Below are 24,208 nucleotides of genomic sequence, written 5' to 3' on the forward strand. Positions count from 1 at the left end.
TGTAGAATTAAAAACCTAAGATGTGAGGGTTGAAGCTCAAAGGTAAATGTGAGCGGGAAGGTTTGTTTTTTGTCCGAAACAGGATGAATTGAGACCAGGAGATGAAATTATGATGATTGTAAGCGCGATAGAAATTTATCTCAGCTCAAATTGGAGCAATCGCATAGATCTCTTGTTTCTGAGTGACGGCTCCTGCCTATATTATTATTATTATCACATACCAACTGCAATATCAAAAGGGAAGGAACGAGTGTGTCCGCCCTACTACCAAATGACTTCCAATTGCCTTCGCCAAGTGCTCGAAAATTCATACTTTACTCCAGCCAAAATGATTAGTAGTTAGGGAAGCATTAGACTCTATCCATATAACCAAAACAAAATCAACATTTCATTTCCAAAAATAAACGTATTTCCAACTCGTGTTTTCGCTGACCTGCCATTTATCACCAAGCTCCGCTTAAACCACATTATCTCTCCCCAGGAGATTAAAAGAACAATATTCCAAGAGTACGATGCCCTATAACTCCACGCTAATGAACCAAACCATATCTACATGACAAGGTGTAGATTGTATGTCACTGTCTAATCGTTGATCCCCCGATTGTGAAATAGAGAGGAGGGCAGAAAATTACTCAGGAACGATGAACTCTACCGGTGACGTGGAGATACTTGAGGCTTTGTTCGTTTTCAGAAACTACATATCCAAGGCTGGGGCAATATTAAGGTTGGATGTCTTCCTGATCTATCAAACCCTCTCATGCACTATCGGAAAGTTTCCAAGCATTATTTTTGGATTGATTCCTAAAGACCAGGATTGAATTTGACATAGCTATGAACGAGAACATCAAGCCAATCCTATTCCGTAGGAAGTCGTACATAGAGAAGAACCCTCAGATAAAACATGAGGCTCTTCTGAGGATTCGAAAGACATCTCGATTGGGGTGATCTTCGCTTATGAATGCGTTTGTGACAATGCGTTGGTCATTTGCCGGTATTGTATAGTCATATTGAAAATTTTACCACGGGTTGAACAGCGATTTGAGCATTTATATATCGAGGCACTACTTGTACTCCAGATGGACAGAGTTCATAGGACCTTAATAATTGGCATATAAAGAATTTGTACAATCTAAGTTACTTGGTGTTGGAGTCGTTCCCCTTAGAAAAAGACAACCAAAACTTCAAAGCCAAGCATTCTGTCCCCCTTTTCTCCACAGTTAAGCTCATGATATCAGCATACATACAGCCCAGAGAGAGCAACAATAGGCACAACCCTGGTAATATCCTTTTTTTGCTAGGTCAACAACTGCTTGGCATGATCTTTGTATCACCTCTTCGTCCAAGACACTCGAGCTTTCGTCCCTCTTGTCCATCAAAATTACTCTTGAGTCATTATCGTCCTCACTTCTCAACTCTACTCGAAGAAGTCGTGCATTAAGGCCTTTCATGTTCACTCCGAGAACAATTTGACCTCATCCAAATTGGATGATCCAATTCTGCCAGCATAGTGCTGTCAGTCTCCATACCGTGCTTCTTCTTTTCTACTTCAATAATCTTGGCCCTTTCTGCTGTCGAGTCTTTTGTAAACGCGAATTTTTGGACTTCAGAATTTTTTTACCCAGTACCCATTTATTATTAGACGACTGACCAAGGAGGAAGTAGATATATTTAAGAGTACCTTTTTTCGGATCACTGACTGTCCCGTCCTCGGTCAAGTATTGGAGGAATCCTCCACGTGTCACTAGAGCAATATGCTGTGCTTCAATCACATAGAACCATGCCCGAAGAATAGCAGACTGTGCTCCGACGGCTTCATGATTAGTTGCATAGAGGTCTTTCTGGAAGATGATACAGATATTTGGAACTCCTTCTGATCTTCCTCTAAGATCTTTACTCTCCAAAAGTAGCAAAATCATTACAAAAACCTTTGAAATCCATCTATACTCCAATAAATCGAAGCCAAAATTTGACCCTCTTTCTTGAACAGTTTGAGAGTTAATACATCCCTCATTATATCATGTGAAAATCCTGTATCACAAGGTTCTACGTTAACTTCCCTAGCATCAAGTACTAGTAGAAAAGGAACATCAGGCCCAGCAAGTGTATTGCTAAATGCAAAAAGGGTAATTCCAATGGCACGGCGATGGGTTGATGGAAGGATTAATTAAGTTTAATCTACAATCTCTCGGGGCTAAAACTGGATGTGGAATTTGGAATCTGCGCTGTGATGGGGATCAGCATATGAGTGAAGTATTATGGAGAAGCAGAACAAACCTTGATATTGTGTTCGACCTCAGCGTGTCGAACAAGATAAAGGGCCGTGGCATTTTGCGTATGGTGAATCATTCTAGATCGTGTTAAAATTGGAGTTGATGCTTTAAGAAGAAGTCAAGAATGATAGCCGGGGATAGCATATCATGAACGAAGAGACCTAACCAGAGCGCATTTTTCACTTCACACCTACCTTCCATTGACTGCTATCGAGCCCTACCTACCTTGTAAATTTTAGTAGGGCATTTTAACCGTTAGATGAAAACTTCATATGAGTGGGGTCTGCTGCCAGCATTCAAATCCGCGTACACCTTCGCCCATTTGTGATTGAACCTGAATTTTCGACAACGTCATGCATGATACAGCTTCGCTTGAAGGCTCACCATGAGCATTCGTCCAGAAATTCCATCCGAGGGTAACTAGTCCAGTGATATATTTGAATACATGAAGTTGAAGCAGTCGGTATGTTCGAGAGAGGTTAGGGCTAGTTTGGATGTACAAATCCGCACTGAATCTACTAAATATTCCGTACTTTTTGAAAACGGATTTTGAATTCATATTTAGATATCAAATCACGAATTCTATTAAATAATCTATATTTCAATAAATTTAATATATTTTGAAATAAGGAGAAAATGAATTATTTTAAAATAATATTAAATAATCTGTATTTTCTAATAAATTTATATAGGAAAATAAAAGTGTGAATTGAAAATAAGAATTAGAAAAAACTGGCTTTATTTTTAATCTAATAAATAATCCATATTTTTTTAGGCTTTTATAGATCTTTTATTCTATAACGTAGTTTAACACCGAGTGGCCCATATCACCGAATGGCCCACTTCAAAATAGACCAAAATAGGTCATTTTTGAATATTCCTATTTTAATAACTAATCATTATTTTTGCAAAACAAAAGAATATAAAATAATAATAAAAATTCAATTTTTTAGAAATCTATTTTTTTTATAAATATTTCTATTATATTCAATAAAAAATTGAAAATGTCACGATTTTCGTTACAAAAAATCTATTTTAATAATAATTCTTATATTAATTCGAATTTTCGAAAAAAGATTAGATTTTTATAACACTTTTATAATTAAATTTTATATATTCAATGTTCAAAAAATTCTAATCGATAAATAAAGAAAGTGCATGGTTACGCACAAACGAATTTTGTATATATTTGAAGTGGGCCATTCGGTGATATGGGCCACTCGGTGTAAACTACGTTATTTATATAATATTATAATAATATTAATATTTTAGAATATTTAAATTTATAGGGGTATTTTTATTTTTCTTCAAATTATCTCTAATTTTAATTTAAAATTACTTTAACAATTTTATTTCTTATATATTAGAATATATATAACTTAATTTAAAAGCAGATTTTTTAATATTCTTTTTAATTATATTAATATAATTATTTATTAATTTAAATTATAATAAACTGTCTTTTTCTTAATTATAAATAAGTATTAATAAGATTAATAAAAACTAATTAATTTATTTCTATTTGATATATAATTTAGTTTTTATTATTAACCTTTTTATTTTAGTTTAGCTTAAAAAAGGGATTAATATTCCTAATGAATTAAAATACAATTTCTTTTTGATTTTAAATACTCTTAATATTATTAAAAATAATTATATATATCTTTATATATTTTTTCGATTTTTGATTAATTTTATTATAAAAAGACAAAGTTATAATATTCTTAATATATTTTAATTAATCAAAAGCTATATATATTTCTATATATTATAGATTAGTATAGAATTATATATAATATAATTAAAGCTTTTTCTTATTCTAAAAAAATAATTTATAAATACAAAAAATATCTTATATAAATCTACTTATTGATTTATTTTAATATATTTTAAAATAATTTATTAAGTTTTAGATATTATAATAATATTATATTTATTAATAATAAAGTTATTGAATTTAATTATATAAATTATTCTTTTTAAATAATAGAAGATAAAAATATTATAAATATTTTGCGAATTATTTAAATACTTTGATAATATCTTTATTTCAATAATAATATTTTTCAAAAATCAATTTATTTATTTTAATTATAAAGGATATATTATATAAAATATTCTTATAATAATTATTTTTAATTTATAATTCTGTTATATATTAATTGATTAAAAAGATTCTATAAATAATCAAAAGGTATTTTCAAATACTTTGATTTCAAAAGGTTTACAAATTCCAGAAGATTATTATTATTTAGATAATATAGAATATATAAATATTAAATAAATTCTTATTTTATTTAAAAGAATAAAATATTATTTACAAAAACAATTAGAATTTAATAAAATATTTAAAATATTAGAAAAGCTTTTTAATTTTTAATACTCTTTTTTATAAAATAAAGTTAAAAAAATCTTTAAAATATTCAAAATACACTTTCTATTTTTAATATAATAATAAAAATATTTATATATAATTTAAATATATATAGTTTATATTTTATATATTTTATATAATTTTATTTAATAAAATAGCTTTGAAAAAGATTTATTCAAAGTTTAATTTGATTATATTATTGATTATCTTCTAAGTATTATAAATAATATAATAATGAATTCAAGTAATAGTAAATTAAACTCTATTTTGTTTTAATTTATAAACTATTTTTTAATAAAAAGTTGTAAAGATTATATAGAGAGATTATTGTAAGGTAAAAGAGTTTGAAAAGTATAAAATAAAAAAAGGCAATATTATTTTGAAATAGAATTTAATAAGTATATATAATTAGAATAAAAAATAATTATTAAAATTTCTTTATTTACTATTATCTTTTATTAAAGTTTTTAATATTTTTTTGAATTTTTTTAAAAGTTGAAATAGATCTTTTTTTTATTTTATATAATAAAATAGATTCCAAGCTTACTTATATTTTATTCTATTTTTAGAAATCCAAAATCTATATCTTTTTAGATTATAATTTTTATTAGAGATTTATTATTTTTTAGATTTAAAAAGCTTGATATTATACTTTTTTCTAATTTCAAAATTTCAGAATTCTAAAAAGCAAGATTTCTTTAAATAATATATTATTGATAATTGAATATTTTATAAAAAAATTTATTAGAATATAAATATATTTTATTAATATATTAATAATTTAAAAGAATAGTAAGTGAGAGATAGAAAATAAGAAATAATTAGGGAGAAATGATTAGAGAAAAAAAAAAAAAAAAATCTATTTAAATGAATTTTTTATTTATATAAAATTCGAAGATTCTTTATTAGTTTTATTATTTAAATTTTTCAAATTAATTATAAACTATTTTATATTAGCTTTTCAAGCTTTAATCTAGATTAAAATTCTAGAAAGTCTAATTATCTAAATTTATTTATTAGTATTTTAAAAAACCAATAAATATTAAATCATCTTTATACTTGTTTTAATTCTTGATTGATATTTAAATCTTTCAAATCAATTTTTTTAAGCTTTTTAATTTTATTATTATTTTTTTTATTTTTAGATTCCTTCTTTTTTTTTTCTTTCTTTTTTATATTAATATCAATTTCTCAATCCTTAAAATCTATTTCAGAATTATTTGATTCAAATTCTAATATAAGACTATCATTATTTTAAATAAGATTTTTTGTTTTTAAAGCTTTTTTAAATAAAGTTAATTAAAATCAGATTTTTCTTTAGATTTATATATTAGAATTATTATATTTCTGTCACGGGTTCAATACGTAGTTATGTGGATGCCTTAGGCATTCGCCCTTCATATAGTCAGCGCCTCTCCACCTCCTTTTTCACTCCTTATAGAATATTATACATTTTACCTAGTATCTACCTCTTACACTATAATAGTATATTCTATCTTATAAAAGAGTTTTGTTATAATAAGAATAATCCAATTCTAAAAAAAAAATTTTTATTCCTATTTTCATTTATTCAAAACAAATCTTTTTATAATTTTTATAATTCTTTATATTTTTTGTACTTATTTATTTTTATCTTCATCTTTATTTTTATCTTCATCTTTATTTTTATTTTTGTTTTTGCCTTTGTTTTCATCTTATTTTCTTTTTTTATTATAATTGATATACTAAGTACTTCGAGTACTAGCTTATTATCATCTATTTTGCCTAAAATACTTAGAGCTGAAATCAATAACGCTTTTAATTAATAATAATGGATTATAGAAAAGCTATCTAGTCTTTAGGATCATAAACTTTATAGTCTTTTTCCTTTATTAATATTAATATAAGATTAATAGAATTACCTTAATCATTTATATAATATTATTAATTGTATATTTAATTTATTTTTTATTATTTAATAAGTATTTAAACAAGATTTAATTATAGAGTATTTTCTTAAGATTATTATAGATAATCAATTAAGCATTTAATTTCAATTAAATTAATTGCTACAATCTCAATTTATACAAAACCCATTAGATGCTTTTATTCAAAATAGGATTGGCTAATAATAAACTTTGAAGAACTCTAAATTTCTTTAAAAGAAAAAAATAGAATTAATATCTTGATAAAAGGAATATACTATTTAGAAGCAAGGTTTACAAATCTACTGGATAATTGATCCAATTATTTTCAATATAGAAAAAAAGAAGCTTTTATATTTAGCCTTTTTTATTAATGACTATGTATATTAAAAGAAATTAATTAATATAAATAATATTATTAATAAAACCTCGATTTATATTATTAATAATTTCTTTCTTAATAAGCTCAATAGGCTTTATATTTTAATTAATATAGCACATAAAACCTTAATTTAATTTAATAAATTTAAAATAATTAATAAAATGTCTTTTTTAGCTTTTTATATTTAATTAAAATATTTTAGTATAATATATTATAAGTAATTATATAAGATGGTTGTAATAATAAAAATGAAAGTCTTCTATAATTTTTAATGATTATTTATATAAAATTCTAATTCTTACTTTTTTATTAATATTAATGGTTGAAAGTAGAAATTTGAAATTTGAAATTAGAATTTATGGGAGAATAAGCATCTTTTGGGATTAAAAATGAATTCAAGCTTTATATAATTCTATACATCCTTGATCAATATATTATTTATTATATTAATATTATCTAACCCTATGAATTTTAATATTTTCAAAATATAAGATTAATAATAAGAAAAGAAATATCGATTTAATTTCTACTATTATTATAAGAAATCTGATTATTTAGTATGGAACTATAATACTAAAAAACAAGTGGATATATAATAAAAAGCTAAAGAAAACCCCGGATTTACAGATTTCCAAGAAGATTTCAATAGCTATAATTTGTATTGAAATATTTCTATTAATTGAAATAATTAATATTTTAATTAATATTTTAATAATTAAAATGGATTTTATAATCAAAACGATTTCTAGGAATATGATTCTTAGGATAATTATAATAATAATAATAATATCTATATTATATTTTATTCTAAATAATAATTAAATATATTTTAGGGATTTATTAAAATCAAGTCTTTAATATCTTCAAAAAGTATATTTAATACTTTATTTTATAATATATTAATATTTCCAATTAATAATTATATGGAAAAAGTCTAATTTTTATATTAAATTGCTTATAAAGATTGTTAAGGGATATTAAATAAATAAAATAAGCTATAATTAGTAAAAAGCCTTTATAACTTAATATTATAAATAGTAAATCTCTATTTATTAAAATTATTATATTTCTAGCATATAAATCTTTTTTTGATATAATTAATCTAATTGATAATGGATATTCCAGAAAAGTATTTACAAATTATTTTTTTATTAATAATTATAAAATATATACTCAAACTCTATTTTATCAAAGAGAATTTTATTTAGTAAATAATAAAATTGTGGATATTATTACTAAATATTTTATTATAAATATAGTTATAGAACTTTATTATAAAATCTAACTGTTTTTTATTATCAAATTATCTTTTAATATATTGATTATTTTCAGCTTACCATAACTTTAATATTATAATTTGTATATAGATTAATTGAATATGATTTTCTTCTTTATATCATTCTATTATGCCATATAATATTACCCTCGAAATATACTATATATTATTCAAACATTAATAATTTATTTATTACAACCAACTGCAGATCTATTAGTAATTTGGAAATAATTTTAAATAAAAAGGGTTTTAGATATATTATTATTAATTAAGGAATTTCTTAAAAAGGCTTATTGATCGCTATATATAAAAAACTAATTCGAGGAGAATAAGAAATATAAATCTATTATTAATAAAAATAAATTAAATATTAAAATAATACTTATATTAGATATAAATTATTATTATATAAAAACTTGTAACAAAGATTTTTATATATAAGCTTAGATAATAGATAATTTTCCAAATATATATATAATTTTAATAGAAAAAACGATTAATTAATGTAAATAATAAATTAATTCAAAATATAATTATCTATTATTATTTTTAATATTAATATTAAAAGTATAGTTACCTTTATTAAGCCTAAATATAAAGAATATTTATTAATTATAGATCTTGAGTTTTGTTTCTTTCTATTAATAGAATAATATTTATGTAATAAGAATTATTTAAAACAAATTTAATTAGATAATAAAATATTAAATTACAAATAATAGGGAATCTCTTAATATAATCACTTTATTATAAATAATTTATTTCAATAAAAAAAAATATAGGGATATTTTATTCAATAAAAGAGATTTGGCTAAAATCCTATTTCAACTATTATTACATTTATATGATTTTGTTTACAATTATTATAAACTGGTTCATTTACATAAGATCTTGGAAGTAAATATCTTTAAGTTTTTAATTAGAAAACCTAAATTCAATAATACGAAAATTCAATAAAAGCTTCCTTTTTGGTTGTAAGATAAGCTATTCGTATTCCTTTTATATTATACAAATACTTTTTCATTATATCAAGCATAAGATTATAAAATTGAGCTAATGCTTGGAAAGAAGTTATTATATTTTAAGAATCGCTTATTATCACTATTAGAACTTGAAGTTATACATAAGTAAATTAATAATAATTTTAATAAAAGTTTTATTTGGGAATTAAGATTATATAATATTACACCCTTGCTTTTAGCTACTAAGTTAAATGGCGGCATACATATATATCAAGATTATTAAGGATTAAATAATATTATAATAAAGAATCATTATTTACTCTCTATTGTTTACGAAATTCTAAATACTCTTTGTAATATTATAGTATATACAAAATTGAATATTATCATTATTTTCAATAAACTTTATATTACAGAAAATAATAAATAGAAAATAGCTTTTATTACTCATTTCGATTTTTTTGAATTATTTATTATGCCCTTTAATTTTTGTAATATATCAGTATTTTTTTAATATTATATTAATTATATTCTATTTAATAAACTAAATAAATATTATATAGTATATCTAAATAATATTTTTATATATTTAGTAAATAAATCGGAATACAAAGAGTATATTCAAATTATAATACAAAAGTTAATAAATACTAAATTATAAATTGATATAAATAAGTATAAATTCGAGATTGTTTTTATTTATTATTTGGGATTAATAATTATAATAAATAATATATAAATAAACTCTAAAAAGATTATTATAATTATATTCTAGGAATAATTATTTTCAATAAAAAATCTATAATGCTTTTTAAGATTTATCAATTTCTACCAATAATTTATAAAGAATTTTTCAAAAATATATCAACCTTTCAATAACTTATTATAAAAAAATATTAACTGAATTTGGGATATATTATATAAAAATACTTTTGTTATATTTAAGAATATATTTATAACAACATTGGTTTTTATATATTTTAATTATAATAAACAAATAATCTTAGAAATAAATACTTTAAATTAGATATTAAAAAAAGTATTTTTTTAATATAATTTTAATAATCTTTTATAACCAATAGCTTATTTCTTGATAAAATATTTTATAGTAAAATATAATTATAAGATTTATAATAAAAAGCTTTTTATAATTATTAAGTTTATAAAAAAATAACAATTAGAGCTTTAAGATTTGTAGTAGGAATTTGAGATTCTTATTAATTATAAGAATCTAGAGTACTTCATTATAATAAAAGCTCTAAATTAATAATAAATCCATTAATCTGAATTTCTTTTTTATTATAATTTTTGTATAATCTATTAATTAGGATCTAAAGCTATTTAATTAAATATTTTAAACCAAAAAAGAAAGAATAGATCAAACTTTGTGACTAAAAAAAACAAATATTTAAAAAATAGAAAGTATATAGTTTTATTAATAAACAAATTCAATATTAATCTTTATAATAAACTAAAAGCTGATATTCATTTAGTATTAATAGATCTTATAATATTCATAGAAAATAAATCAATTAATAAATTAATTAATAATATCTATAAAAGATTAAATATAGTTTATTAATTTATTATAATAATCGAAAATTAGTATATATATAAATAATCAGTAGAATTCAGGAAAACACTTTAAGTTGTTATATAAAACTATTATGTAGCAAATAATAGAATATATTATCAAAAAAAATTATGGATTTTATTAGATAATAAATTAAAAATATAAATTATCTATAGGATATATTTATTTAATTTAATTGAGCATTCAGATTGAACTAAAACAATCGATCTCGTTTCTCATATTTATTAGTAATTACAAATACACCAGAAGATTACTTTATATATATAAGCATATAAGCTCTATATATGCATAAAGTTATTAAAATTAATTCTACTCAGATTCCTATGCCCATTACTAATCCTTTTTTAAGTCTAATTTAATATATCAATAGATTATATTATATTACTTCTAGATTATATTTATTATAATTTCATATACAAATATATTCTAATTGTTATTTATTAATTAACTAAAATAAAATATTTTATAAAAATTAAAATATTTATAATAGAAAAGCTTATTAATATTTTTATTAATTATATTTATATTTTATATAATCTATCAAATAACATTATCTCTGATTATGGTATATAGTTTATATTTGATTTCTAGTTTTAATTAGCTAAATAATTAATTATAATTCTTTAATATTCTTTAACATTTTATTTATAAATAGATAGGTAAATGAAATAAATAAATTCTGTTTTTAAGTAATATTTACAAGCCTTTATAAATTTTCATTAAGATAATTGAATATAATAATTACTTTTTATTGAATTTATATTAAATAATATAATTTTGAAGATTATTAGCTATTCATTATTCTTTATTAATTATAGATTTAATTTATATATTAGTATAGAGCCTAATAAATCTTATCCGCCGGATATAATTATAGTATAGAAATAAGAGTTTTTCAAGGGTAATAAGATAATGGATAGAATGAAAAGAATTCTATTATAATTATAAGCTTTTATTAGGCAAATAATTATAATATATAAAAAAAATATAAACTGATATTATATTGATTTATTACATTATTATATAAATTAAAAGATATTTGTAAATATTAAAAACATAAAAACTTCTTGGAAAATAAAGAAATTGAATAATTAGTAAATAAGGTCATATAAGATTATAAAAGTTTATTCTTATTTCTATTTTATTTAATTACTAAATAATATTTGAATATTTCCTGTTTTTTATTATTCATTATTTATTTTTGTAATCAATAAAATATGTTTTTTAATATAAATTATAATTAATGAATTAGAATTAATTATTATTAGAGATAGAATCCTTGAAAAGGAGAATGGCGAGAGTGAATTAATATAAAAATAAATCTTTAAAGGAGTTATAGATAATTATAATAAAAATGATTATTATTATTTAATCAAATAAAAGTATTATACTTTTATTTAACAACTAGTAATAAATTTAAAAGGAAACGAAAAACTATTGGTAGAATATTATTGCATATATTCTGAAAAGCTTGATTTATTAAAATGAGTATTAAATGATCCTAAAGTTAAAGCAATTCTGTTATTAATATTGAAATACTTAGAAAAGGTATAGGGAGTTCGAAAATCGATTTACAAAAGAAAAGCTAGATTAATATAAAATATCTGAGCTATTAATTTGATGAATTCGATTGTTTATTTAATTTATATATAATAGTAAACTATATAATAGTTTTAGTTTACTTGGAATAAATAAGCTCTTGAGAGGGGGTATTATTACGGGTTTAATACATAGTTATATGAATGCCTTAGGTATTTGCTCTTTATATAGTCAACGCCTCTCCGCCTTTTTCTTCACTTCTTATAGAATATCATACATCTTACCTAGTACCTACCTCTTGCGCCGTGATAATTTCAATATTCAATTGAATTTATATAATCATTTTATTTTATTTATTCTTTAATACTTTTAAATAATTAAAAGTTTTATAAAATACTTTTAAAGTATAAAAAATCTAATACTTTTTTCTATCTTTCTTTTTTTCGATTTCTAATTTTTTAGGAGTTATTCTTGCTTTTTAATTATATACATTTTTAGTTTTTTACTTTTATAAATATTCTTTTTGCTTTTTCTATATCTTTTTTTTATTAAATTTAATAATTCTCAGTATTTTTTTGATTCTTTAAAGTTTAAAAGAATTTTAATATTTTTAGTATAAAGTTTATTATAATTAAAAATATATTATTTATATTTATAATATTTTTAAATTTGGAATAATTATATTTTATAAAAACAAATATTATAATTAATTAAAATATATAATATATAATATATAAATCTACAAATATATATTTTTAGTTTTTTAATTTTCAATATTCATTTCTTTCAAACCCTATTCTTAAAGCTTTTTAGATATAGATTTCTTGAATAATTGAAACTTTTTTTATAATAAATTAAAATAATTCAAATATAAATTTTGAAAACTCTATATTCCAAATAACTCTATATTTATAATATAAATTATAAATATATTATATAAAAAAACTATATTATATATTAATTTCAAAAAGAGATTAATAAATAAATAAAAACTAAATATAAATGAAAGATTATCTTTTTTTAAAAATAAAAATATAAAAAAAGCTTTAAAAACAAAGACTCAAAATATAAGAAAATAATCTAAAAAAAAAGTAACAAAAATTATTAAGAAAGTTTATTAATAAAAAACAAAAAGTGAATAAATATATTTTTATTTTAAGTTTTTTTTTTATTAATTAGATATAATTATTATATTACAAAAAATTAAAAAATATTAAAAATCGATTAAATTGCTTTTGAAAAAAGTTTTTTTTTAATATTTAATTAAAAAGGTTTTGAATTAATTTATATATATAAAGGAATATTGAAAATGAAATACTATTATTTTTATAATAATTTAAGAGGTAATTGAATCCTTTATAATTATTTATTTCGAAAGTATATTTTCTATTCTTTTTATTTATTAATTAAGTAAATTATTGATTTAATTTATAATACTATAATATTATATATTTTATGTAAAAAGACAAATTATTAAAAATACTAATAATATTTTTCTTTAAAGAATAATAGAGCTAGCAACCCCTATTATTAATAAATATTATATTTTGAAAGGCTAAACTTTACTATTTTCTTATTAGTTATTTCTTATTAGTTGTTTTTTATTAATTATTTCTTATTAGTTATTTCTTATTTGTTTAGTTCTATATATTTATTTTATTTATTTCATATATTCTTAATTAATAAATAGATATTGAAAATATTTATATATTATTAATATTAAATAAAATAATAGTATTAAGAAATATAATATTAATATCTAATTGAATAAATATAAAGATTATATTAATAAAAATATATAATAAAGAAAACAGAATTATCAAATCAAAAGTTATTAAAGCTTAAAAGCTATTCTTTATTTATAACTTATTATAAAGAGATAGATAATATATAAATTTCCTTTTCTTTCTTTTTGTATTACTTTTTAAGCTCTTTATAAATCTTATTTACAAACTTTACTTGAAATAGATCTATGCGTATAAATATTAGTAGCTTATTATAAGATTGATATATACTAAATATTAAATATTATAAGAAATCAACAAATTTAAAAACTATATTAGCTTTTAAAGCCTTATACTTACTAGAATAGTTTTATATAATTATATAATATACTTAATGCTAAAGGGATAATGGATTATTGATTTGAATATATAAAACACTAAAATAGTTTCTTGATTTATTAAAATCTTTTAAAGATTTATTTATATAAAGTAAATTATCTGTAATTTTAGAAGAAATAGTTTTTCGAAATCTTTTTAATAATATATAGCTTATAATAAACTATTTATATTACTCCATTTCTAATTTTAAATTAATTAATAATAAAATATATCTTAAGAATATAAATCTTTTATTTTATATATTTTAGAATTATATTTATTTTATTTTTTAATACTTTTATTTAAAAGAAATATAAAGTGAATTAAATTAGTAAAATTATTTTTTTTATTTGATAAAATAATTATTAATTATATTAAAGTTATAGAGTAATATATAAATTTATTATTAGCTATATAAGTTTTGAATAGAAATTAAAGAATTGATTAGTTTTTTATATAATAATTTTGATATTAATAATATTTTTGATTATTAGTTTTGCTTATTTATAAAAGTATTTTTCATAAATAATTAGGTATATAAGATTATATAATATCTGCTTTTTTATTGAATCTAATATCTCAACTAAATAAATTAAAAAGATATTGATATTCTATATAATATCCTTTAATCTAAATAAAACTAATTAAATCAAATAAATAATATAAAAAGAAAAAATCCATACCAATATGATTTTCTTTTTAATTTGATTATTAATTAGATTCTCGATATTATTAGTATTAAATTAATATTTTAAAGAGATAATTTATACAAATTGATTATAATAAAAAATTCTTTATTTAATAAATTAATCTGATTGTTAATTAGTTTTTTATAAATGAGTTTATATTAAGCTTAAAAAAAGCTTTTTGTAGAATTTTCATTTAAATTGATTTATAGATTTCTTTAAAATATTTTCAATTTCAATTTCTAAATCTATTAATTTTTTTTTTTTTTTAATAGTATTGATAAAAAGGCTTTTTTTATTTTCTAAATTATTATAGATATTATATTTTGGATTTTGATTAATGATATAGCTATTATTATTATTTCTTTTATTATTATTATTCTTATTATTATTTATATTAATATTTGTAGAGAATATTTTATTAACTTTGGAATTCTATTATATATTATAAATTAATATAATTAAAATAAGTTTTATTTGAATAAAATACTTATATATAACTTTTCTTTTTTGAAGAGAGTATTTTCTTTTGATTAAAAATAATATTATTATTATAAAAGAAATTGAATAATAGATTTTTAATAGAAAAAGAGAAAAAGGTATTATAATCTCGAAATTAATTTTAAGATTTATTTGCTTTTGCTATAGATTTAAGCTTTTATTTGAAATAATAAATTAGAAAAGAAAAGTTTCAAATTCTATTTTAAGAGCTTTTATCTCTTTTTTATATAAATATAAATTTTCGATTATTATTATTATTAATAATTTTTGATTTTCTAAATATTTTTGAAATATTTTAAATAGTAATTGTATTATTAATTATTGAAATAATTATAAAAAATAGCTTCAAAAATACTTTAAAATAAATTCTTTTTTTAAAAAGAAAAAAAAAATAAAAATAAAATCAAAATATATTTCTTTTATAATTCTAAACACTTTTTTAAAATTATTATTTATAAAAGTTTTTTATATAATTTCTAATATTAAATATAGGGTTTTAATATTGAATTAAAATTTAAATTAAATATTTTAGAAAAACTATAGATTATTTAGCGGATTTGATATATAAATTATAAAATCATAAATTAATAATTTGCTTTTTTTGAAATGGATTATTATTACCGCGGAATCCGTGGTGGTATAAAGAGCGGATTATTTCAGTGGATTCAGCGCGGATTTTGCAATCAAACGAGCCCTTACTTGCGACGTCGATGTGAAGCAAACGATGTTGAAGGATGTGCACGGACCATTTAACTGCTCTTACCACTCAAGTCTCTTTTTCCTCATGATGATAATGTCTTTGCCCTTGGCGATTAACGACCATCATTTTATAAATAAGATGGATAACTGTCGACTGCATGTGTATTACTAGATGTTCTCCTTCTACATACTAAACGAAAATTCGATCTTACGTTTACCAAGGCTATTTTAATCGTCTAGTTTCTACACGCGACACGAGATACGAGACCACCAGTGGGTGTACGGACTCACGGGACAGTACAAAAATGAACTTGTAAATATCTTTTGATATATTGAACCATTTATTTTAAAATTTGTTATATTTCTTGAATAAAGATAAAATAATCAAAATACAAATTCTGATATCAAACAATTGAAGAATGGATTTATTGAAAATATTGAAAATTGGGAAGTGTCCCGTCAGTCCATGCACCCACTGGTGGACGAAATGACTAGTATGTATGCGAGGTACACATCCCCTATTCCAGCAAGCACTCCTGTCACACTATCTATCAAAATGGCCGATCAATCCACCAAAATCTGTATCAGAAAGCTTGTTTTCAATTCTTTTCATCAATTGATAAGAACCTGCATAAATTGGAACTTCTCCTTCCCACAAATCTTCCCAATTAGTTGGTCGGTTGTTTCTTTGTGTCCCCTGTCAATATGACGTTATGCACATTAGACAACATTGGCACCAAGATTTTACAAACATATGAGCCGTGTCGGTGGGTTTGCAACGCGTATGGAAGCGATAGGTAATATGTTGTAGGATAAGTTGAATGTTTCTTACATCTTGTAGTAATTCCCTCGATATCTACTTTCTTTCCTGACTTTCTCGTTCAATTACTGGTAAAAGCATCAGGAACACTATGGGAGGTTTGGATTCTGCAACCGAAGGAATTCTTCCTGTCTTTCTAGGAGCCCTTCAAGCCTCATTGACAGTTCTTTTAACAATAAGTTATGGAGTTATTGCATCGAGGTTTAATTTGTTGAAGGAGTCTTCCACAAGAGATATCTCGAAAACGGCTGTTAGATTGTTTCTACCAGCGCTTTTAATCACAAATGTTGGAGAGGAATTGAAATCGGATACTGCATATAGATATGTACCGGTGTTGAGTGAGTTTTGCCCAATTGTCTATGTATATACGAAGCTAACGATTGTGAAGTATGGGCTCTGATATATACTTTGTCATCAATGGCATTGGGAATGCTCCTTAAAAGAGCTTTTAAATTTCCCGCTTGGTGTGTACCAGCCAGTAAGCTCTCATTCCCCTCCCTATCCATATCCCTCAAGCTCAAACCTCTAACAGCATTGCAGTATGCTTCAACAACACTACCGCGCTCCCCCTCCTCTTGATCCAAGCCCTCGACACAGCCGGTATCCTCACCAACCTAACCATGTCCGAATCCGACACCCCCTCCGCAGCCCTCAGCCGCGCAAAATCCTATTTCCTCGTCTCTTCCATGGTAGGAAACAGTCTTACCTTCGCCCTTGGTCCTAGACTTCTAGACGACGAAGAAGCTCCCGACAAACCCGACAAAAACTCAAAACCAAGTCATACACACAGTCCCACTGAAAGCGACGAGGAATATGCGCATCCCACTAACTCCGCCGGACGAACCGCAGAAGAAGAGGAGGAATACTCAAATGAAACATCCACTCTTCTTCCACGCAGCGTTGCCCGAAGCAGAACTACTGCTGCCAAAAAGTCGAAGCAAGAATGGAAGAAAATACCTCTCAAGATTCGAAACGTAATATCAACTCTCTATAGTTTCATCAACGCCCCTCTCCTGGGTGCTCTCCTCGGTGCTCTCCTAGGCCTCACTCCCCCTCTCCACCGCATCTTTTTCGCCTCCCCCTCATCCGGCGGTATCTTCAAAGCCTGGCTCACCACCTCCCTCAAAAACATCGGCGAGCTATTCGCCGCCCTCCAACTCGTCGTCGTAGGCTCCAAACTTTCCTCTTCCCTCTTACGCATGAAGAAAGGTGAATCCAGCGGAAAAGTTCCCTCACTTGTCGTCCTCACCATCTGTTTCATCCGCTTCATTTTATGGCCTATCATCAGCATCGGAGTCATCTACCTCATTGCTTCCCACACAGGATGGTTGGATAACGATCCCACATTATGGTTTGTGTTGATGTTGATGCCGACGGGGCCACCGGCTACAAAACTCACAGCGCTGGCGGATGTGAGTGGTGCGAACGAGGAGGAGAAGATGGCGATTGCGAAGTTTATAACGGTGGCTTATGCCATTAGTCCGTTGATTTGTTTTGCGGTCGTGGGGAGTTTGAAGGCGTCTTTGGCGATTAAGGGGTGAGAATCGAGGGGGCACAATAGTGAGTGTTTTTCGTGAGAAATAAGATTAGATGGGGAAGTGATATGCAATACGAGAAGGAGTTACTCTGGGTACATAGTGGGTATTTCAAGGATATACCTTAGGGATTTTTCGATAGATATAGAATTAGATAGAGTAAATCAAAAGTCGGCTTACATTCAAAACTGACCCCATTTCCCCTTTCCCCCCTCCGAACACTTAGGACACAAGTTCTGATCCTTCACTGTTCCCTCGTAACTTAGTTGAACGATTGTTTAATAGTTCAAAGTGCGTGCATATAAGATTGGTCCTCGCTATCTTTATACAAAATAACCCTTTGAATCCTTTTCCATTTACATCTCCGACTTGACATCATTTGTACTCGTGCTCAAAGGATCCCCGGACGGAGCTCGAAATTAATATCCATATTCCATCAATCCTCACCTCACCACTTGAATTGAGTTAAACAATCAAAAGAACATATTCTGTTATGCAACATTATATTGAGTACATTGGATACTAAGGTAAAGCATCCAGGTATCTATAGATTATGGATCACTTTTTAACACAACGCCGAGACTCCTACAATGCACTCGTTCTATACATCGGTATCTGTCTTCAAATCTCGATTCCCTTCCCCATTTCATCCACTTATCTCCATATCACATGCCTAGATCATGCTCAAGATCAAACTCGAGCCCATATTACCCACCATCTTTTCCTTTCCACCCTTTGCCTTCTTTGCAGCACCCTTTCCACTGGCCTTCTTGTCCTTTTCCTTTGCCTCGAACTCTTCTCTCTTACTCTTCTGTTCCGCAGTCTCTTCCTTTGCCGCTTTCTCCAACTTCTTTTTGTTTTTAATCAAAACTTTCTTAACTTCGTCCTTCTTTCCAAAGGATTCGGATTCTAATAATGCAACTACCACGAAAGAACTGGATCCAGTGGCCCATTCGACAATGAACTCCTTAATATGGGGATATAAGATATCCGCAAAGTTCAATGCTGGTACGATTGGCACAACGGACTTAGTAGCTGGGTCATAACGACCGCCTGCAATAAGAGCTTTAATCATCTTTCCACCGAAAGGTGTGCTTGCGATATGGGAAGGAGGTTCTGTACTCATTGCACCTTCCTCGACAGGAGGTTGAATATATGTTGGGTCTCCAGATACAGCTTCGGCGAGTGCTTCAAGAGCTGCTGATTTATCACCTTCGGCGCCAAAGAGAACCTCAGTTACGAATTGACAACCGAAAGATGTGGCGATGAGTTCTCTAGCTGCAGAGGCGATAGCCTTGAGGAGGTAGGGAGAGAGAGACTTGACTAATTCTTGGCGACGGATTTCTGGATCTTTCTTAGAGGTAGTAGTTTTGATTGTATCAACTTCAGCGAGTATTTCGAGATCGGAGTTATGGCTTGCTGGGAACAGAGATTTTGAGCGACCTTGGAAAAGGTAAAGAAGTGTAGTACGGGCGTTGAGGTCGTTAGCGGAGAATGCAATGTTTTCGACTTGCTTCTCTTCGTCCTTGCTAAGCAATTCTGGGAAAATAGACTTCGCAGTCAAGACGGTATCATCAATGACTTCGTATGCGGTGAGGATGACGATATGTCCATTTGGATCTCCTGCCATCAATTGTAATGTATCCTTGTACATCTTGAGGATATGTTTACGGTCCTTGGCACCTCCATATGCTAAAGCAAGACAAACGACTCTTGCTCCAGACTTAGTGAATGCCAAGTTCTTCATCAAATCGCCTTCCTCATCTCCCTTCAATAACTCGATAAAGTCGGTGATCTCCTCAGTACCTGGCTTAGCATTGAGGAAGTATTGCAACATAGCATCGTGAAGGAGAGTGAAACCGTTGGTTTTCTTCTGTAAGAGATGGTTGATCATTTCTTGTAGATATCGCATGATAGGTGCTCGCTTTCCAGGTTCAGCAGCCAAAATCTCTGAGAGCTCTCCAGTCAAGAATGTAGAGGTATCTCTCTCCATAACGGCGAATTCAGCGCCATACCATTCTCGAAGAATAATAGCTCTCTGTTGCTTGGTAGCGACTCCACGGTAGATATCATCGAGAATCCATCCAGCTTCAGGGTGCTTGATAAGTCGACGAACATGTCCATAAAACTCAGGAACAATAAGATCTCTAATTTGATCATCTCCCTGAACCAACAGTTTTCCAATCAAGAACTTGGCGTATCTACTCTCTGCTAATTGACGATATGTTCCCGCAAGCTCCTTTGCGATCAATCGTTTTTGCTCTGGGTTGGAATATTTGATTGCGGTTTGGACAACTCTTACACTGTCATGCTTAAGAACAAAGTCCTTGATTCTGCCAGTGATGAGCTCGAAAAGTTCCTCGACTAATTGTTTTCTCTCCTCCTTTGGGACATGCGACTTTCGGCGTAAACGTTCCCAAATCTTCTTCGTGCGTGCCAATTGATCTGCTAATGGTTTTGCCGCCTTTCTCTCATTTGCCAATTGTTTTTGTTTCGCATGTGCCTCTTTCGATGATTGACCTATGATGTGTAAGTATGAAAACCCTTAAATATAATGCTAGGAGGGAGCTCACTGTTTGCGGCAACAGCCTTAACTCTGTCTGGATGTAAGCCTTCTATGTCTTTCATTTCCGTATCTCCATCCTCGCTATCCGCAGAAGTAGAGTCCAAAGCAGCTCCTCCATCATCAGAGTCCGATTCCTCTTCACTCTCAGATTCGACCTTCTTTACAGGCTTAGATTTTGAGTCCTTTCCCTTTTTCCCCGAATCAATTTTCGCTTTTTTATTCTCCTTCACATGAACGTCTTTCGCAGGTGCCGACTTTCTCTTCACACCTGTCACCATTGTCTTCGATGTTGTTACTGGAGCCATTTTGGTACAATTGTTGATTTTATTTCCACGGATGGGCTGCCTCGTGGTTTACTTGGGGAACTTTTTTTTGTCTGATAAAAGATAAACTTTTTCAAATCGGCGCTAAGCTAATCTTGGGTAGCATAACTTTAACCCACCACCCCACGAAATATATCGAAGGCTTTTGTTTAAAGGGAAATAGTAAAGCGATTGCACAAGATGGGAAGAGAAGATCAAATTGAGGAGAGGGAGGTCCTCGACAGTATTTTTCCAGAGGAAATTCATGGTATGTTTGTTCTGGCGACAATTTTCAGCGCCGGGCTCCAGATTCTTGTCCTCCCCGCAAGAAACCCTCCTAACACTCTTCACAGATATATCAGAGACGGAATATCGAGTTTCGATTCTACTCGACGTGACAAACCAAGATGGCGATGAAACAGAACCTCCGACGATGCTTCTACAAGTGAAATACCCAGAAGAATATCCCGAAGAACCACCTATTCTAGATTTACTACCAACTCCGAATGCGCCTATTCATCCATTTTTCAGTGTCGCAAATGATAAACAAATTCTCCTTGATGGACTGGCGGAAACAATTGAGGAGAATATGGGAATGGCTATGATCTTCACATTGGTCTCTACTCTGAAAGAAAACGCAGAGCAACTTATTGCGCAAAGACAGGAAGCAAAGGAAAAGGAACACGAGCAGAAATTGTTGGCGGTAGAGGCCGAGGAAAATAAGAAGTTCCATGGAGAGCCGGTTACGAGAGAGTCATTTATGAAGTGGAGAGAGGGGTTCCAAAAGGAGATGGAAGAAATTAAGGTCAAGGAAGAAGCAGAGGAAGAAGCGGCAGAGAAAAAGAAGAATAAGGGGAAGGAAGCTGTTATTGCGCTTACTGGAAGACAGCTTTGGGAGAGAGGTATGGCTGGAAAGGTTGAGGAGGATGAGGACTATGATGATGTACCTATTGAGGGTGTGGATAAGTTGAAGGTTGAAGCATGATTATATGGTTACATATTATTCCCAGGTATGGAGTTGCATTGCTGGCGTTGGTTTGGGGCAATCTACAAAGAGATTTTGTCCATAAAAGTAGATATCATACGGAATAAAGTGAGAGGAGGATTAAAACATATCCAAACTCGCCGTTTGTAATGGATACGCAATGATCATTGCCATAAGTCTTTTCATTATCTATCAGTCATCACATAACAGCTCATTCGTTGCGCTCGCCCTGTACAAACGCCGTGATATACTTCCATGTCCCTTTGGAATCAAACACTTTTCGACCCTTGTACCCAGAAAATCTATTTTATGATTCGGCCATTTCTTCGTCATCATCACTATCCTCCTCCCAGCCCTCTCCATCGTCTCCAAGTTCAACCTTAGCGTTCGTGACCTCCTCACCCAATTCAGCGTTCAAAATCGAAATCAGCTCCTTGGCGTGAGCACCAAGGCGCTCATCTTCATAATCTTGTTGCTCGAAGAGTCGAAGACAATGGTTTAACCACTGTTGACTTGAAATCCAAGAGACCCTCCAACTCTCTCCATCGCCGTTACTCTCTTGTTGTTTGTTCTCCCCGTTCTTTTGTTTCTCTCCCATGATATACAATCCCCAACCACCCAAGTACCAAACCTCGACACTGGTATCATCTTCACCAACCAAGCGCTCTAGTACTTCGATGGCCTCTGTATCCATGTCCGCCTCCATCAACAATCTCGCGAGACTGACTTTCGTAGGGAAGTCCGGAACGACATCACTCTCGGGAGGTAAATCTTTCCACAAATCTAAACTTCTCTTCAATGCTGCTTGCGCATCTTCCATTCTAGTTTGTGATATCCTGACGTTTGCCAACGTCTGCCATGGTTCAGGATAATTTGGTGCGACCATAGTAGCTTCTGTGACCAATGCCTCGCATTTCTGTTCCGCATCCTCTTCCCAAGATAAATCTGTCATATAAACTTCGACGACACCGCAGAGCGCCACAGCCAACTTCCTCCTCTTCTCCTCCAGAGTAGCGAGCCCCGCCTCATCCAACTTATTCTTTTCTGCCTTCTCCAATAAAGCGCCAATCTGTGCCTTCAAACTAATGGCCCCCTTTTCATACCATCCGACACTATCCTCTCCACCCTCCTCACTCAACTGTGCCAACCATAAAAACTTTTCAGCTCCACCTCCAACTTCCTCACTCACCTCTCCATCCTCATCGATTCCAGCTGCTTGCATAAAATATTGTCTCGCCGAATCGACATCTCCCAATTCTACATGAATTTCTCCTAACAAATTTAAGACGGGTAGTGCTTCAATTGCTTGGACATCCACCAATTCCAAAGCTTTCTTCGCAAAAGGTACAGCACCTTCAATGTCGCCTTCTTGTAGACGATTCGTTGCTTTTAGTATCAAATCCATTGGGTTTGCGGGCGGTGAAGAAGCTTTTGTAGATTTTGCGGAGGTGCGATCGAGGGCAGCTTTTTCGCTTTTGTTATTTTTCTTGTTTCCTGGCTTTGTCTTCGCCATCTGAAAAGTTTTACGACGGTAGAAAAAGGTTCGATGGTTGAAGGGGTGATTGCTCGATGCTGAAAAAAAGTTTCTGGGGAATGGGCAGAAAACAACTTTTTTTCTGACGATAAGCTAGTCGATAACGCTAATCCTCGAATCTGCCCCGCCAAATTCCATCATAGGCACCCAACCTAGTAGGTCTTGCATTTTCCGCAT

At 27.5% G+C, this 24,208-nt stretch overlaps 5 protein-coding genes across 5 annotated transcripts; 2 read left to right on the forward strand and 3 right to left on the reverse strand.

Annotated features, from left to right (window-relative positions):
• Positions 1-1,541: 1,541 nt before the first annotated feature.
• Positions 1,542-1,916, reverse strand: EAE97_002276 (uncharacterized protein; the record flags this gene model as incomplete). The annotated part of the gene is made up of 1 exon (XM_038872787.1): positions 1,542-1,916. The coding sequence occupies one exon, from the start codon at positions 1,914-1,916 to the stop codon at positions 1,542-1,544; it is 375 nt and encodes a 124-aa protein (XP_038735993.1).
• A 15,284-nt stretch (positions 1,917-17,200) lies between these two features.
• EAE97_002277 (uncharacterized protein) lies at positions 17,201-18,650 on the forward strand (the record flags this gene model as incomplete). The annotated part of the gene is made up of 3 exons (XM_038872788.1): positions 17,201-17,447; positions 17,498-17,587; positions 17,650-18,650. 3 exons carry the CDS (start codon positions 17,201-17,203, stop codon positions 18,648-18,650), a joined length of 1,338 nt encoding a protein of 445 aa, XP_038735994.1.
• A 667-nt stretch (positions 18,651-19,317) lies between these two features.
• Positions 19,318-21,515, reverse strand: EAE97_002278 (uncharacterized protein; the record flags this gene model as incomplete). The annotated part of the gene is made up of 2 exons (XM_038872789.1): positions 19,318-21,164; positions 21,218-21,515. 2 exons carry the CDS (start codon positions 21,513-21,515, stop codon positions 19,318-19,320), a joined length of 2,145 nt encoding a protein of 714 aa, XP_038735995.1.
• Positions 21,516-21,713: 198 nt separating this feature from the next.
• Positions 21,714-22,497, forward strand: EAE97_002279 (uncharacterized protein; the record flags this gene model as incomplete). The annotated part of the gene is made up of 2 exons (XM_038872790.1): positions 21,714-21,780; positions 21,866-22,497. 2 exons carry the CDS (start codon positions 21,714-21,716, stop codon positions 22,495-22,497), a joined length of 699 nt encoding a protein of 232 aa, XP_038735996.1.
• A 307-nt stretch (positions 22,498-22,804) lies between these two features.
• EAE97_002280 (uncharacterized protein) lies at positions 22,805-24,010 on the reverse strand (the record flags this gene model as incomplete). Its single annotated transcript, XM_038872791.1, has 1 exon — positions 22,805-24,010. One exon carries the CDS (start codon positions 24,008-24,010, stop codon positions 22,805-22,807), a length of 1,206 nt encoding a protein of 401 aa, XP_038735997.1.
• Between the last annotated feature and the right edge of the window lie 198 nt (positions 24,011-24,208).

This window comes from Botrytis byssoidea (assembly GCF_014898295.1).
Source record: "Botrytis byssoidea strain MUCL 94 chromosome Unknown BBYS_004, whole genome shotgun sequence".
NCBI lineage: Eukaryota > Fungi > Ascomycota > Leotiomycetes > Helotiales > Sclerotiniaceae > Botrytis > Botrytis byssoidea.